General features: G+C 53.6%; 1 protein-coding gene and 1 long non-coding RNA gene across 4 annotated transcripts in view; one reads left to right on the forward strand and one right to left on the reverse strand.

The window, feature by feature from the left end:
• The window catches only part of PRIMA1 (proline rich membrane anchor 1), a 61,894-nt gene that overhangs the window by 32,142 nt on the left and 14,034 nt on the right, over nt 1-15,718 (forward strand). For all 3 annotated transcript variants that reach the window (XM_082384625.1, XM_082384627.1, XM_082384626.1), the window contains exon 4: nt 13,304-13,433. In XM_082384625.1, the coding sequence (XP_082240751.1) occupies nt 13,304-13,433 (130 nt within the window). The remainder of the gene's footprint in view (nt 1-13,303; nt 13,434-15,718) is intronic.
• Nucleotides 8,920-15,618, reverse strand: LOC309625317. Its single transcript, XR_014242458.1, has 2 exons — nt 15,573-15,618; nt 8,920-13,415 (listed from the first exon to the last, which is right to left on the reverse strand). It is a non-coding gene; the product is annotated as an uncharacterized lncRNA (long non-coding RNA).

The following is a 15,718-nucleotide window of genomic DNA, read 5'->3' on the forward strand; positions in this document are numbered from 1 at the left end:
GCTCTTCAGAGAGCTGACCTGTTGGGGCTCCCAGCTGCTCTCATTGTCCTGGAACCTCCCAGCAGTGGCAGCGGAGGCCTTACAGCTCAGAAGCTCTGACTCTGTGACTCTGCCAGTGGTTCTGTGGCTCTGCCTCTTTGGTCCTTAGGAACCCTCAGTTTCCTTACCTATAAAATGATGCTCATAGTTCCTGCCTTGGCCTATTTGTGGGGGGAGGAGAAATGAGAATGAAATAAAAGAATCTGAAGAAAAAAGGGCTTTGAAAAGAGCACAGTCGTCATATGTGTGGCTATCTTATTTTGCTTTCCATGAGGTACGAAAACTACTCTCAGCTGCCTTTTTGGAAAGCGAAACACAACATCTCACCTCTCGTCACCCTGGACACCTGGAAGTGCCATCCAGTAGACTTCCTGCAATGATGTAAATGATCTGAATCTGTGCCATCCAGTATGGTAGCCATTAGCTACATGTGGCTACTGAGCACTTAAAATATGGCTAGTACAAGTGAGAAACTGAATTTTTAACTTAATTTAATTAAATTTAGGTAGTTACATGTGGCTAGTGGCTACTCTGTCAGAGCACAGCCATGGACCATCCATATAGGTTTCTTTTCTTCTCAATACTATGGTTTTGCCCCAAAGCTACAGACATTGCAGGTTTCTTCCTTTTTTAACAAAGACCAACTGAGCAGCAGTGATCTTTTTCAGCTGTGTCACTGTCCCTTTGTAGTCGCATCCAGGACAAAAATCATCCCTAGGTTAACCCAACAGGGGCCTTTTAAACAGGACTTAGGCTCAGTCCAGAGAACTAGCAAAGGGTGGTTCTGGGAAGGAATCTTCCAGAACATAGAAATCACACATGAATCTCGTTGGGATGTAATTTTATTTATTTGAGGCCTTAGAAGGCAGGCCACGATCTTTCAGTACCATGGTGACCTCGAGTCTAGGGCTCCTGACGTGGAACCTGTCCTCAGAGACAAGGATTCTTAAAGGAGGCATTCCCAGGGGAGACTGGAAGGCACCAGAGGAGGGGGGACAGGGTGGGGAGGAAGCCAAGTGAGAGTCCAGGAGGCCTGAGCCTGACCCCACAGGGGGCTCTGGAGGCTTAGTGATGTCTCACCATTGTCCCCAGCCGGTGGCAAAGGCTGACTGTCCCACCTGGTACCTGTCACTGGTTGAGGACTCTCTGGGCTTTGGGGGAGTAAATTCCCAGGTTCTCCGCCTGTGCTCGGCAACTCCAGCAGCCCCAGGCAGTCTTCTAAAGAAAGTACAGGTGCCCAGGAAGGTCAAGGTAGCTGCATGCCCCCTGCACCTCAGCGCAGGTGGGAAGCAGCTCCCGCCTTACCTCCCACACCTTCACAGCCAAGTCTGGGCAAGGCAGCTGCAGCAGCTGATGTCCAAATGCCCAACTAATAAAAAGACCGCGAGATGTACCCATGAGAGGGGCCAGTGGGAGGAAGGAGGGGCCAGAGGCTCTCCTGTGCGCTTAGAACTGTCAGAGGAGGAATGGAACAGAGCCGCCTGTGCCACTGCTAAGCTGAGGCTAAGCCTTTCATCAGAGCAGGAGCCAGAAGCGTCTTGGAGCCTGACGCCAAAGTGGCGGGCTGTCCCAGCCTTAGGAATCAGCCTGCTCCATTGAAGGACAGTTAGTGTAGGCAGCTCCTGGGGATGTCAGTCCTAAATCTGCCCCAGCCCCATTGCCTCTACTCACGGGCCCTAGACCTGACTTGAAGAACCACCAAACATGTTACGGTGGTAACCCTGCCCTTTGTTGTTTGCCCCTGCAGCAGGGCCCCGGATGATACCTAGCATATTACCACAGTCGATGCTCCCCACCAGCCTTCCAGGGAACGTTGTCCCCCCGGCAACTGACCACTTAGCAGGTGCGGAGTGGCCAAGTCAAGACTGTCACTGTTAAAACTCCCAGACAGAACAGAGCCCCGTGTCACATGTCTAGACACCTCCCCACCAGGGCATTGGTGTGACATTTGAAGTAAAGGGACTTTCTAAAATATAAAATGGAAGGAGTGGAACGTTTACTTGTAAAATGCAAATATGCGGTATAATTTCAGGGGTCTCTCAGATCAATTTTCTAAGCTTGTCTGAGAATCACAGGTGAAGACCACCGGAAGTTAGGGAGGGGTGGACACACTCATTCTGTAAAAGGCCAGAGAGTAAATAACTTAGGCTTTGCAGGCCATACAGTCTCTGCTGCAACTACTCAACTCTGCCGATGCAGCAAGAAAGCAGCCATGACAATATGTAAACAAATGGGCATGTGTCTGTGTTTCAATAAAACTTTATTTACAAAAGCAGGTGGTGGGCCAGATTTGGCCTGTGGGCCCGAGTTTGTTGACCCTTGGTCTGAGTTGATCCTGAACCCCTCTTCACAGTGATGACAGCTGTTTGGACGGAGCAGATTCTACCTGACTGGGCAGTCATGGGACCCCATCATCTAAGTGCCCTCTGGAAGGGGAGAAAGTTATCCAACATGTATTGGGTATCAACTAGGTGCTGGGGCTCTGCTGGGCATTTAACATAAACCATCGGGAGCATGTTCCTGTCCCAAGGTCATGAGCCTCTCACGAAGATGAGCCCATTGTGCTCCGTCAACCTATGTTGGGTCTTCGTGTTCGGGGAATTCTTATTTTTTGTTCTGTAGTTTCCTGCTGTTTGTACCTAAGGCACATGCCCAGTATCACGGTGAGGCAGGAATCAAATGTGCATTTAGCTGGTGGTTAGTGAATTAGTGTCCATTCTTCAGCAGACTGTACCACAAGGGCAGTGTGCCTGTGTGTCTTTGCCAACCTTCCTCTCCCCAGCACCTAGCCCAGTGCATGGCATGTTGTAGGCTCTTAGCAGATAGGTGTTGAGTGAGTGAATGGATTTGTCCTCGAATGATGAGGAGTCGGGGCAATGAGGGTGGGCTCAAGTGGTCCCCCAGAGCTTTCCCCTGTGGCACCGTCTCCTCACTTCTGGACAGCGCTGTGCTGTTTTAAGCTGGCTGAACATAGCCCTACCAGGCAGCAGTGCATCTGCAGCCCTGGGTGGGAACCGAAGGCTCGGCAGATCTGGGGAGGGTCCCCAGGGCAGGGCACAGAGAAGGGGTGGGCTGCAGCCCCTGAAAGACAGCAGTGCTGTGGAGTACAAGTCCCGGCCTTGAGGAGCCTCACAAAGAGGGATGTTTGGGCGAAGAACAAGGGGAGACGTGTTCTGCAGTCTCCATCAGAGGCAAAATTAATTGCCCCAGGCAGCGGCCTGCTGTTCTCAGCTCCTGCCCAGCCTCCACCCAGGCCTCTCCCTGGCATCGGGAAACACCAAGGCTGACCCCACCATAGACAGTTCAATCCAATTCTTAATTTTCCTTTCCTAATTAGGCACGGGAACGATGGAGACAATTATTAATAATGTATTGGGTTTTTTCTTAATGCCCCCCCGCCAGGAGCCGATCCTGAGAACCGTGTCCTTTATGATAAGCAGCCACACTGCCACCATGCTGGGCTCCATGCCCGGGACGCCGGGCAGAAATAAATAAATCAGAGAAGTGAGCATCTCGTGGAGCTCAGGGAACCAGCTGGGACTCACAGATGGAAGGGCCCGGAGCCCCTCACCAGGGCTTTAGCGGGGTGGTCCCATCACCAGGGGGGTTAAGAAGAGGCTTGGGGCACCAGCTGCCCATTCCCCATTCTTTCCCTTGCAGCCTAGGCCAACCCAGACAGGACCTTTCCATAGGGCTGTCCCCTCTCCCTAACCCTATAGGGCTCAACCAAAATGTCACTTCCTCAAAGAGGCTTCCCCAAAGCCCAAGGTGACACCGATCTTCCCTTTCCACACCCGGCATTGCTCCCTCTGGATTTGCTTGCTCGCTGGCTTTTGGTCTGTGTAGCAGTTACGGGTTGGCCCTGGAGCCAGATGTCTGGGTTCAAATCCCAGCTCCACCACCCACCCAAGTGGAGTTGGGCGTCTTCACGTGACCAGGTTGTGTGCCTCAGTTTCCGCCTCTGGTCCAGCACTGTCTTCACTCCCCGGGTGCACCCACATCATCATACACGCTGGGCAAACCCGGCTGCCCACCCTTGGCAGCTGAAGGTGGCTGGGCACAGTGGCCAACCTGGAACTGGACTCGCTTTCACATCACTGGCCCTTCAAGCTCCTCCCTTCCCCAGCCAGACCAGTCACCCACCTGCCCTCCCAGAAAACCAGCCCACCTTCTCTGCTCCCCTGGAATGCCCACCCCCTCCTCCATCCTGCTCTCAGCTTCCTGACGTTTGTCCATCAGCTGCAGCGGACACAGAGGACTGTCCCCTCCTCCTTGACGTCCTGCTTTGACTTGGCCACAGGACCCCACATCGCCTTGGCCCCTGTCCCTGCTGGCCTCTCCTCCCAGCCTCCTTTGCTGCCTCCTTCTCTGTTCCTTGGCCTCTTCCCGTGGAGCTCCCCAGGGCTCAGGCCTGGACCCTCCTCTCCACTCTGCCCACGCTCCCTCACTTGATGATCTCATCCCCTCTCGGGACTGGGTGCTGACAGCTCCCAAATGTATGCCTCCAGCAGAGCCCTTGCTGCTGAACTCAGAATCTAGATCCCGTTGCTGGGTTGCCATCTCCCTTGGGTGTGTGATGGGAATTTCAGGCTTTACTCCCGACCTCCACACCCAGCAAGCCTGTCCTGCCGCAGCTTTCCCCATCCCTGTCTCACACCCACATCCAAGCTTTCGTGAACCCTACCTTCCAAGCATATTCAGAATCTACCTTTTCCCACCACCTCCACTGCTGACCCCCATCTGAGCCACCGTCAGCTCTCTCCTGGGCTATCGGCAGTATCCTCCCAGCTTCCCACACTGGCACACACCCCCTGCCACACACACACACACACACACACACACGGTCTATAGTCTACTCTAAACACAGAGTGATTGAGCCAACGTGTAAGTCACACCTCACCACCCCTCTCTCCAGACCCCTCAATGGCACCTCATTTCTCAGTGTAAAAGCCCAAACTTCTCTCATGGCCTCCAGACCCTGAGCCATCTCATCTCCTCCTGTCCTCCCCTTGCCCACGTTATGCCAACATGCCAGGCCCGCAGTGACCTCAGGGCCTTTGCTTTGGCTCTTCCCTCAGGTACCTGCATGATGAACTCCCTTACCAAATCCCAGTCTTTGCTCAATAGTCGCCCCTGGAGGCCACCTACTTCGCATTGCAATCCACCCACCCTGCACCCCGGCACCCTCAGCGCCCCCAAAGCTGCTCTGTTTGGTGGTAAAGAAGGGCATGGCAGTGTCCACAGGGAAAGAGGCCTGCCTGTTTCCATGCCTCTAACAGCAAGGAGACAGTTCTGGAAGTGCTCAGCAGACTGTTCCCCTCGTGTCATTGGCCAGAACAGCATGACGTGCCCACCTCTGACCCAATTAGGGGCAGAGGGCTGGAACAGCCAGGCCTGGCTGAGACCACTGAAAACCCACCTCCTGGGCTGGTCCCGCCTCCCCAAAGCCTGGGCCCTGTAGAGGGGCTCAGGGACACAGGAGGAGAACTGGGGTTCTGCGAGGGAGAAGGGGAAGGATGCGGGGGCAGCCGAGGGGTGTCTGCTGCGAGCTCTCTGATCTCATATCTCATTTAATCCTTGCACCAGCCCCGTGGAGGGGGTGCTGTTGTTTCCTCCCAGTTTACAGTGGATTTTAAATAGAGATTAAATCTAAAAGATTAAATGATTTTCCCAGGGTCGGAATCTGGAATTTAACCCCAGATCCTTCCAGGTCCGTTGAAGAGCCGCTGTGCTGAGCTGGGGGAGGTACCGCAGGGAGGAGGGGCCAGGTGACAGTGATAACCAGACAGGGCTCCCCAGGAGTCAGGGAGAGGCAGGTGGAGAGGAGGTCGGAGTTCTCAGCCACACTGGCCGCTGGTGGCCTAGCTGCGGAGCAGAGGGCGTGCTGACCCCCGGGCTGGGGCCTGAGCCTGGGAGGAGGGCAGGACAGGAAGGGGGCAGCTCACCGATGGATGCTTCCCGCACAGGAGGTGGGATTTGAGAGATGCTCCACACACGTAGCAGTGGCGGAAAAGAAGCCGAGGCGGAGAGGATGTTCGGGGGGGCGCTGGTAGCGCAGGGAGGGGAGGGCCAGGGGCCCTGGGCAGCCCTCCCTGTGAAGCCCAGTGAGATGTCCAGCCCGGCTGGCCCTTGTGGCTCCAGCCCCTCTGGAGTCCTGGTGGCCAACTGAGGTCTGTCTTCTGGCAGAGCCCCTCACCAGAGGCTGGCCAAGGCCTCCCGCGCTTCCGTAGACCAACTAAGTCCATCTACAGCGGACGAGAGCCGGGGAACGCTCAGCTGCAACAGCCCCCAGAGCCCGGCTGGCAGGAACAGGAAGGGGGCTCCCGGGCTGGGTGTGGGAGGCAGTGGAGACCAGCGATAGGACCGCGGGAGGGGTAGTGGGCAAGACAGAGGGCCCTCCGCGCGGGCCCGGCACAGCACTGCTTCCCCGGAACACTGCCCCTCCCTGGCCGCCTGGGCTGGAGGCCAGGGACCCCCATTCAGGCTGCAGTGTCCAACCTGCAGGGTGGAGAGGGAGGGGTCCTGGCTTCTGGAAAAGGCAAACCGCTGCGGCCCCCCAGGAGCAGGGAATTCACGGCTTCTGCCTGCTGTTACGAGGCAGCCTGGGGCTTCCTGCTGTGGGAACCTCGGGTCTCGGGGAGGAATGGGAAAGACTTATGGAAAAGGGGGGTCTCTGTGCTGCACCCAAAGCCAGATTCCCAGTGGCCGAGACGGGGTGGAAGGAGCCCCCAAGCTGAGGTGCCGATGCTCACTGTTTTCATCGGGAGCAACTCAAAGGAGACTTTTCTCCTTCCTCTCCAGAAATAGGGGCTGATTGCAGGGCGTTGTGTAAAGCATCAAGGTCTGAGCTTGTATCTGCAGTTTAAAGTCCGGCCACACACGCTGGCAACGTGCCGGTAGGAAACGAGTGAGCGCCTCACCCCAAGCTGGCCCAGGCAGAGGGGTGGACGCCCCTGGCACAGACCTCCCGGTGGAGGCCTGTGCCCGTGAATGGAGAGCAGCGGCCTGAGTTGGTCCCTTGTGTCCCGGAGACAATGGGCTCTGTGTGGGGCGTGAGAGGGAGGGGCCGTCGCCCTTGGATTTGGGGTCTGTGTCAAGCAGCCCAACAGAGGTGGGGCTGGGGACCCCGAGGCAGTGAAGGGAAAGGGCCGTCAGCCCGTGAAGGAATTTCTGAGAATCCAGGTCCTTCACGGTCCTTGGGGGCAGCACATAAAGCAGGGCTGGGGGACGGGAAGCCCAGGTCTGCCCCTCCCCTCCTCCGGGCCTCATGTCCTCCTTTGTCTGAAGGGTCTGGGGGCCGGGTGTTGCCACCACACAAATGTACTAGCAAAGTTCCTGGACCCCTTGCTGTCCTTGTGAGCCACATAAAACCAACAGGGGTTTTAGGCGAGCAGGCAGAGGCAAGACGAGAGTAAACATCCTCTTAAAGGCTCTTCAAACACGCCATCAACTTGCAGTGTGTGCGCGATTCCTAGACATGCTGGGCAGAGTCCTCAAGACCCTCCACGGGGGCGGCAGGGTGTGGAAGTGAAACGGAGCCCACCCACCCTGAGGGCCAACTGTGCCCCGAGACTGTCCCTGGGATCGGGGCTGTGTGGCCCCCTTTGCATCTGCTCCCAAAGCCCAGGGCAGCACCTGACACCCAAGGGTGACAAGTCCCTGGCCGTGTCGTGAGGCCCGGGCCAGCTTCAGACCTCAGTTTCTGCAGCAAAGGCTGAGCGTGTCCGCTGTGGTTTGGGAAGCATGTTTACAGACATCAGCCCCTCGAAGGAGACTGGTCTCTGCAGCCCAGGGGACCCTTAACACTGAAGCCCACGCTCAGTGGCTGTGAGCCGCCCAGTGGGCTGGGAGCTGAGCTGCGAGGGGCAGGAAGCAGAGTGGAAGCTCTCTGTGCAGGTCACACCTCCTCACCTGGCCGTCACCAAGGCCAGCTCCTGGGCATCAGTCAGGAAGCCACTCGGGTAGCCTGGGCATGAGCCACCAGACTGTGAAAGTTAGAGACATCTAAGGATGCCCTAGAGGCTACTGCATGCCCGTGGTGTCACCAGCAGGGCCTGGCAATCAGGCTGCGCTCAAGAAACACTGAGCCACGTGAGCGTGGGGCTGGCCTCCGCAGGTGGCCACACGCGGGTCCAGAGGCCGAGCCAGGGATAAATCACAGCCGCCATCTCACAATGGAAACGTCAGGTTAAAACAAAGAACGTGGCTCTCACTCCCTCCTAGCAATCCTTGAAAAATATCTTGCAAAACTAAGGTTGTTTCCACCCAACTCGCTGTTCCTTTGATTCATTCATGCCCCACTCAGTTCCGCTCCTGTCAATCAAACATCTCCAGTGCACAGCGGGCTCTGAAGAAGAGATGGAAATGGCAGGTCCCAGGTCGAAGGCAAATATGCGCTGAGTTGGCCATGAGTGTTGTCACAAGGCACACCTGGTTCCAATCCTGGCAGGCTGTGTGTCCCCACCGCAGAAGGGGGACTAATAGCGGCCTCAGAGTTGGTGCTGCGCAAATGATGGTGCTACTCCTGGTACCCTCGAGAACGCTGTCCCTGTCGTCCCATTCGATAGACACAAATACCCCAGTGAGGAATACAGGAAAGGCGCTTGTCCCAGAGAGCAGCTGACCTCACGCAGTTCCTCTGTGACAGCGGACCTCAGGCAGGTCCACGCACCCCAACAGGAATCTCCTTGGTCTGCTCAGCCCCCGTGATACCGTTCAGATGGGGACATCCAAAGCGACCCCTCTGCCCCCAGCTGCTTCTTTTCCAGACACTTGTGGGGGCATCTTGGCCTCTTCTCCATTTCTTTTCCAGCACTTGCCATAATCTGTAATTATTTATTTGTGGCTGGAATTAACTTGCGTGCTGTTGGCTCTCTCTGCTTTTCTGCAAGTTCCCTTGGGGAGAGGCCTCATCTGTCTTGCTTACTCTCAGCCCCATTTCCTTGATGCTCTGAGTGGGCCGGACCTGGGCGGCATCTCCCTTCCAGGACTGATATTTAGAAACCGTCTCCAGGCAGTAAGCTGGGGCAGCTGTACAGCTCACCTCCTTTGTTTTTGTTTTGTTTTGTTTTTTGACTGCGCCACACAGCTTGTGGAATCTCAGTTCCCCGACCAGGGATTGAACCCAGGCCACAGCAATGAAAGCCCGGAATCCCAATCACTAGGCCTCCAGGGAACTCCCACCTCCTTTGTTTCTTGTCTCTCACTGCCTTTTGTTCCCTTGATGTCCATTGTTTTGAAACCATTGTTTTGTATATTTGATACATCTTTTAGATGTTGGGAGGGGATGGGTAGTGGTGCCAACTCTGGGCCTTGTTACTCCGTCTTGGCCAGAAGCTGAAGTCCCAAACATAAGCTTTTAACGATGCATTTCTTGACTGAAAAGATAGCGGCTACTTTGAAAAAGCAAAACTGAGTCCGTGTTGTTCTAAATCGCTCTCTGGTTGTCAGTCCCATTATCTTTACAGGCATCAGGAGTGTTTAATGAATACAGCAGACAAAGCCTCATTGAGTCCCAGGAGAGAGGGTGTCGTGACCCCTGATATGTCATGACAGCTCCTGCCTTTCTGTCGTGTTTGCAGAACTTGGCGGGGAGCGAGGGGGAGTGACAGAGGAGTCAGCGCTGCGGCAGCCTCGTGTCTGGGACTTCACACTCTGGTGGCCTCAGCCTCCTCCTCCGTCTGACCACCTGCCTCTCACAAGGCATCACCCTGCCCCTTGAACCTTGGCGCCAAGTGGCTTCCTCTCCTCGGCCACAAATGACCTTCACCTTGCACATCAGCACCTCCTGTGTCTCCTCTCCTCTTGGAGCCTGCTGGGTCCTTGAGCAAGGTGATCAGGTCTTGGGCAGCTGGCATTAGACCCGGGAAGGGCACAGTTTACATCTAATTCATCTTTGAACTCCCAGCTCCTAGCACAGTGCCAGGCACAGAGGGTGATTAGGAAACGTTTGGTGAATGAATGAATGAATGAATGAGTGAGAACCTTCATGAGTCTGTCTTCTCAAATATGAGCCATCAGTCTGCCCACAGGGTAAACGGTCTTATCACATCTGGAAAGTAGTACTGGCCACGCCCAGTGAGAAGGAAGTTCAGGCAGGGGCAGACCTGGCCTGCAGCCTACAGATCCTGGGGTCCTAATCCTGGCCCCTGGGAAAGCTGCTTGATCCTGAGCCTCAGTATTTACTCTCTTTTCTGAAATGACACCTCCTAGGCTTCCTCAGACTCCAACATCCCCTGATCTTTTCTAATGTAAAAAGAATGAGTCAAGCAAGGATAAATAAGGATGCATTCTTTGAACACAATAGCTGTTTTCTTGGCAAAATCCAAGATTTATGCCTTGGACTGTTTCACAAAACACCTACCTCTTTTCATATCTGGTAGTATTTTTGCTTGGGGTAGTTTCCTCACATGCAAGTGGTGAGCAGTACACTGCTGAATATTAGAGGGGGACCCTCTGCAGAAGGACCCTCTAGAACAAACCTCCCTGCTTTCATTATCAACTGTGTTTGACAAAAGTCAGCAAGAAGGAAATTCCCACCTCATTAACAGCGAATGTAAAGAAAAGAACATCAAGAGAGGCACTCTGAAATTTAGCATCTAATTCCAAATGAAGTTTAGAATCAACCCTTTCTTCTGTTTCAAGTTGATGGAATTTCTCAACAGGGGCCCTGGTGGCGTTCTGGAGGGACAAGTCTACCTTGTGTGGGAATATCCGGGTCACCGTTGGTAACATCCATAGCTGCTAGGCGACCAAAGACAGCCCCCACCCCCGGATTTCCAAATGCCCCCAGGAGGGGTGCTGCCCCTGGCTGAGACCACACACTGGTAGATGACTGCCCTGGCCATGGGAGTGCTGCGTAAATTGTGGGCCACTGGTGTGAGGGTTCCCAGGGGCTGCGGGCTTGGCCCTGGACACTTGCCCAGAGGTGTCATAGCCTGGGTAGAATCGACAGAAAACAAAACTGCTTCCCTTGGCAGTGAAAATGCAAACCATTTGGGGCCGGGACCCCGTGTATCTGGTTGCTCTTCTGATTCTCCAGCAATGACCACTGCTGTGGGGAATATCTGTGCCCAGTGACCCTGGGGAGACTCCGCGAAGCCAGAGACACCCCAAGATGAACAATTAGGGGGAAGGATTTTGTGTTTGATATTTCACAGAAAAAGCACTGAAGAAGTTCATCATGGGGAAAAATGAGAATCCTTTTGGATTGCCTCTCCGTTATTCTAGAGTTTATTCCCCTTTTGAATTCTATATTCTCTATCTTTTCAGTGTTGGGGTTTCTAAAGGCCTGCTTTCACCGGGCTGAGAGCAGCCACGTGGCTCAGTGACATCCTTGTCCCAGTCATTTCTTAGGATGCGTTTCTGAATCTGCTTGGTCTCTGTGAGGCTCTGAGCTCCACCTCTGGGGACCTTGCATCTGTTAATGGGGCTTTAGTACCTGTTCCCTGGGAAGCACATAAAGGCTTCCTGGATCTCCTAATCCAGATGCAACAATGCCACAATTTGGTAACAGTTTGGTAACCTGTAACCACTCCCTTCTCTCCATCTTTCCTTGTTCCCAACAGGAGTATACAAGAGTACAAGCACTTGGGGAAAACAGCATGGCAGTTCCTTACAAAGTTAACTATACACAAACCATAGGATCCAGTGATCCCACTCCTAGCTGTTTATCCAAGAGAAATAGGAACACATGTCTATATCAAGAAAGTAGGCCTATACCATGTTCGCAAATGTTTACAGGAGCTTTGTTCACAAAAGTCAAAACCTGGAAACAGCCTAGGTGTCCATCAGCAGGTGAACAGGATAAACAAATGGCGGTATATACATATAATGGAATACATCTCAGCTATAAAAGGAAGCAATTACTGAAATATGCAACGATGTGGGTGAATCACAGAACCACTGCTATACAAAGGAAGCAAACAAAAATACACACTGCATGATTCCATTTATGTGAATTTCAAGAACAAGCAAATCTAATCTGTGACTTTAGAAAGCAAAACAGGGTTTTGCTGGTTGCCAACAGGGTAGGGATTGACTAGAAGGAGGCACAGGGAAGCTTTCTGGGGTGATGGAAATATTCTATGTCATGATAAGAGGTGTGGCTTACACTGGTGGACGCATTTGTCAAAGCTGATCAGATGGTACACTTAAGATGGGTGCATTTCACTATGTGTAAATTACACCTTGATGATGATAACAATAAAAACATCATCAATAATAGTAATTTAATAATGAAGCCACCCATGGTATCCTTTGGGAAATCTGTCACTATTCCCTGTCATTTTCCTTTCGGAAATCTGTCACTGTTGTACCCTTCGAGGTGCCTATTATTAAGTCTGGGGCATAGTTTTGATTCTTTTGCATATATTCACATCTTGAAGAACTGCCCCAAAGTAGTAATGTCTGTATGTCTGTCTGTCCATCTGTCCTCCCTCACCAAACCCCTGTCTCTTTCCCTCCCTTCCCCTTTTCCTCTCTCTCTTTCCCTCACTTCCATTCCTTTTGCAATTCCAGGCAATTCTTTCCAGGTGGGTCTAGGTGTTCCAGAGCCTCTGGGATAAGGCTGTGTGATGTCTCTGATTTTCTCAGAGCAGAGGAAACCGGCTCTGCTGCGAGCCTCATCTACACCCGTGTGTGGGTCCACCCACACAGCTCATGCCAAGGGGGAGGACAGGTTCACCCCCAGGACCCCACGGACTGAGTAACGACAAGGGGGCCCTGCAGCACCCATGTCATATGCTTTCCAAATTGTGGCCGCCCTGTGCAGGCTGAGACAGCCGCGGAAACCCACCACATGGACCAAACCCAAGAAGGGAGAAAATCTGCCTCTTGCAAAAAATCAGCTTACGAAACGGATGTTGACAGGCCTCCCTTTCTCTGCCCCGCCCAGTGTGCTCTGCGAGCCCTGCTCCTCACCCTCACCTTCAGAGGAAGCAGATTTAATGCCCCAACTGAGAGAATGAGATGTTCTGTTATTTTTCATGGGAAATTAAACCCGACCCTGCTGTCAGTTAGCTCATGCCAAGGGAGGATGGATGGCCCGGGGTGCGGTGCTTAACCCCAGCTCGGAGCACGTTGCCTGGCTGGAGGCCAACCATGATGTCACCTGCCGCTGGGCGGGGGTGGGGACAGCAGGACAGGTTGGAGAGCCTTCATCCGGGTGATGGATGGCGGTGGTGTCACCCACAACGGCCCACCTCTGATGCCGGCTGGGACCCACTCATCCAGGGGACACTCAGGCTGCTCCCGTCTCTTTCAGCTCCCAACGCTACCTCGTGTCCCATTGAGGAAAGCTGGTGGTCAGGGCTGGTGATCATCATCGCGGTATGTTGTGCCTCCCTGGTGTTTCTCACTGTGCTTGTCATCATTTGCTACAAAGCCATAAAGAGGTGAGTGCTCACCCAGCTCTGAGCCCAGAGGGGACCCCAGCTGGGCTCAGGGGTCCTCTGCCCACCCCCATTCTGTTTTTGGTTTTTTTTTTAATAATAAAAATTGTTAAGCATTTAAGAAGCAGAAAGAATGTACAATGAACGCCCATCTACCTTCACCCTGATTCAACAGTTATCAAGATTTGGCTAATATTTACTCTCTTTCCTTTTCTTTGTATCTTTTTCTTTGCTGAAGTATTTAAAGTTGATCTCAGATATTATGCCCCTGCCATTTTAGGGGGTTCAGCGAGCATTTGATGAGCGCCAATTATATGTCAGGCTCGATGCAGTATAAAGCTCCCCTATCCGTAAGTCGCAGGCCCTGCTGTTAAGAGCTCTCTCCAGGCCTGGGAGTATGGAAATAATCCTTGCAGGGTGGGTGATGGAGCGGCTGGAGGGGGAGCCATGCTGGTTTGGAGTGGGAACTGGGTTTCGGAGTCCGATCTAAATTCAGACTCCAGTTCAAGCTGTGTGACCAGGAGGAAATCAGCTCTCTGGCCCTCAGTTTCCCTATTGGTAAAATGGGGGTAAAGAGTAACGGTCTCACCCTGGGGAATGGTGAGATGCCTTCTGTGAATGGCCTGCATAATACGTATACTCTGCAGTGCCTGGCGTACAGTACGTGCTCACCAAGTACTGCACCAACTTTCACTGTTTCCATAGTCAAAGACAGAGGAAGAAGGCTGACAGAGGAGTGAGTGAGGTTCTCTTGGGAGGAGAGGTAGCGATGCCTCAGAGAAGGTTTTCCGTGAATGTGCCACCTCAGCTGGGTTTTGAAGGATGAATAGGAGTGTTCCAGCAGGATCATGAATGATCCAAACAGCAAATTATCTTTCAATAACACTTGCCGACATTTCTGTTAACTACCATCTCACTTGAGTTGGGGTGTGCAGCTCAGTATGGTTATTGTTGGGGCCTGAGGAGGTTTGAGGTGTGTCCAGGGCCCTAAGTACGGCAGAGTAGGCCACGGTGTGATACCCCCTGCAGTTACAATACAGTAGCTCTGGCTATGTCCTTTGATTTCCAGTTCTTAGCCTCCTCCAAAAAAATGGCCTCCCTGGCCTTGGGGGACGTTAGGGGAAGATAAAATCAAAAGACAAACAATAATGTTGCAAAATGCCAGCAGGCCATAGGGATTGTCAATATGTTTTTAAGAAAGTTTTTAAAAAATTCCCTAAGGGCCAAAGTTAGAGGATCTATTCAGAGCAATCATAAGACCAAAGTTATTTAACTTTACCCGTTTAGTCGGTTGTTCTGTGTGATTTCACTTTAATAATTCAAAAGCAGAAAGAGTAAAATATCAAGTCAAAAGTCTTAAAACATGCATATATGGTCAGGCACACAGGGTGAAGGGTTGCATCAGGCCAACAGCGTGGGAGTGTCCTGGTGACCAGGCAGGAAAGGCAGAAGTCATGTGAACTCTGATGGGGGTGAAACAGCATTTGAGCTGAGAGCCTGCTGCAGCCGGAGGAGGATTTTAAGAAGCAGAGCAGGGGAGGCATTCCAGGCAAAGGCAGCTGTGTGCCCAAAAGCACCAGGCGCCAGGAAGCCCCCGTGACGGGGCAGATGAGGCTGGAGGGAGCCCTGCGCCCGACGGGGGAGGCGTCTGCCCCACCAGGCGGAGCGTTGGCCCGTGATTCAGTAGACACAGGGAGCTACTGAAGGTTCTGGGGGAACAGTGTGCAAGATCCACCCGGGGCACTGCCAGAGAACGGGGCACTAGTCCCCTCAAGGACCCTCCTTCCCCCAGAGTCAGGCTGCACCATCTTTTTAATAAGCTCAGGCTCTTCCAAAAGATACAGCGTCGCTTCTGCCTCTCTCTCTCTCTGCCCCAAACTCTCCTGAAGAAACGGGCTACCTGCTCCAAGGGCAGGAGGGCAGGGCGAACCTATCAGAAGAAGCTGACGTTCACAGCTGCGCACTGTGGCGTTTGGCCAGCGGTGGCCTTGTTTCGGCGGAGCGGCGGCCCTCACAGAAGGTGTGTGGAGGCCCCGCCCTCACCGCCCTTGGGGCTACCGGAGGGGCCTCCCGTCTCCTTCCGCCGGCTCTGGGCTCTTGGTTCCCGGGTCTGTCAGCCGCCTGGAAAGACAGAGAACTCACCCCAGACGGCTCAGTGGGTCCCTTCCATGGTGTGGCTGGGACTCCTTCCCGGAGGGTGGGCGGGGCTTCCTCCCAGGGGTGTGGGCGGGGCCTCCTCCTAGGGTGTGGGCGGGGCTTCCTCCCAGGGGTGTGGGCGGGGCCTCCTC

The sequence above is a fragment of the Balaenoptera borealis genome (genome assembly GCF_965194805.1).
Source record: "Balaenoptera borealis genome assembly, chromosome: 3".
NCBI classification, from domain to species: Eukaryota; Metazoa; Chordata; class Mammalia; order Artiodactyla; family Balaenopteridae; genus Balaenoptera; species Balaenoptera borealis.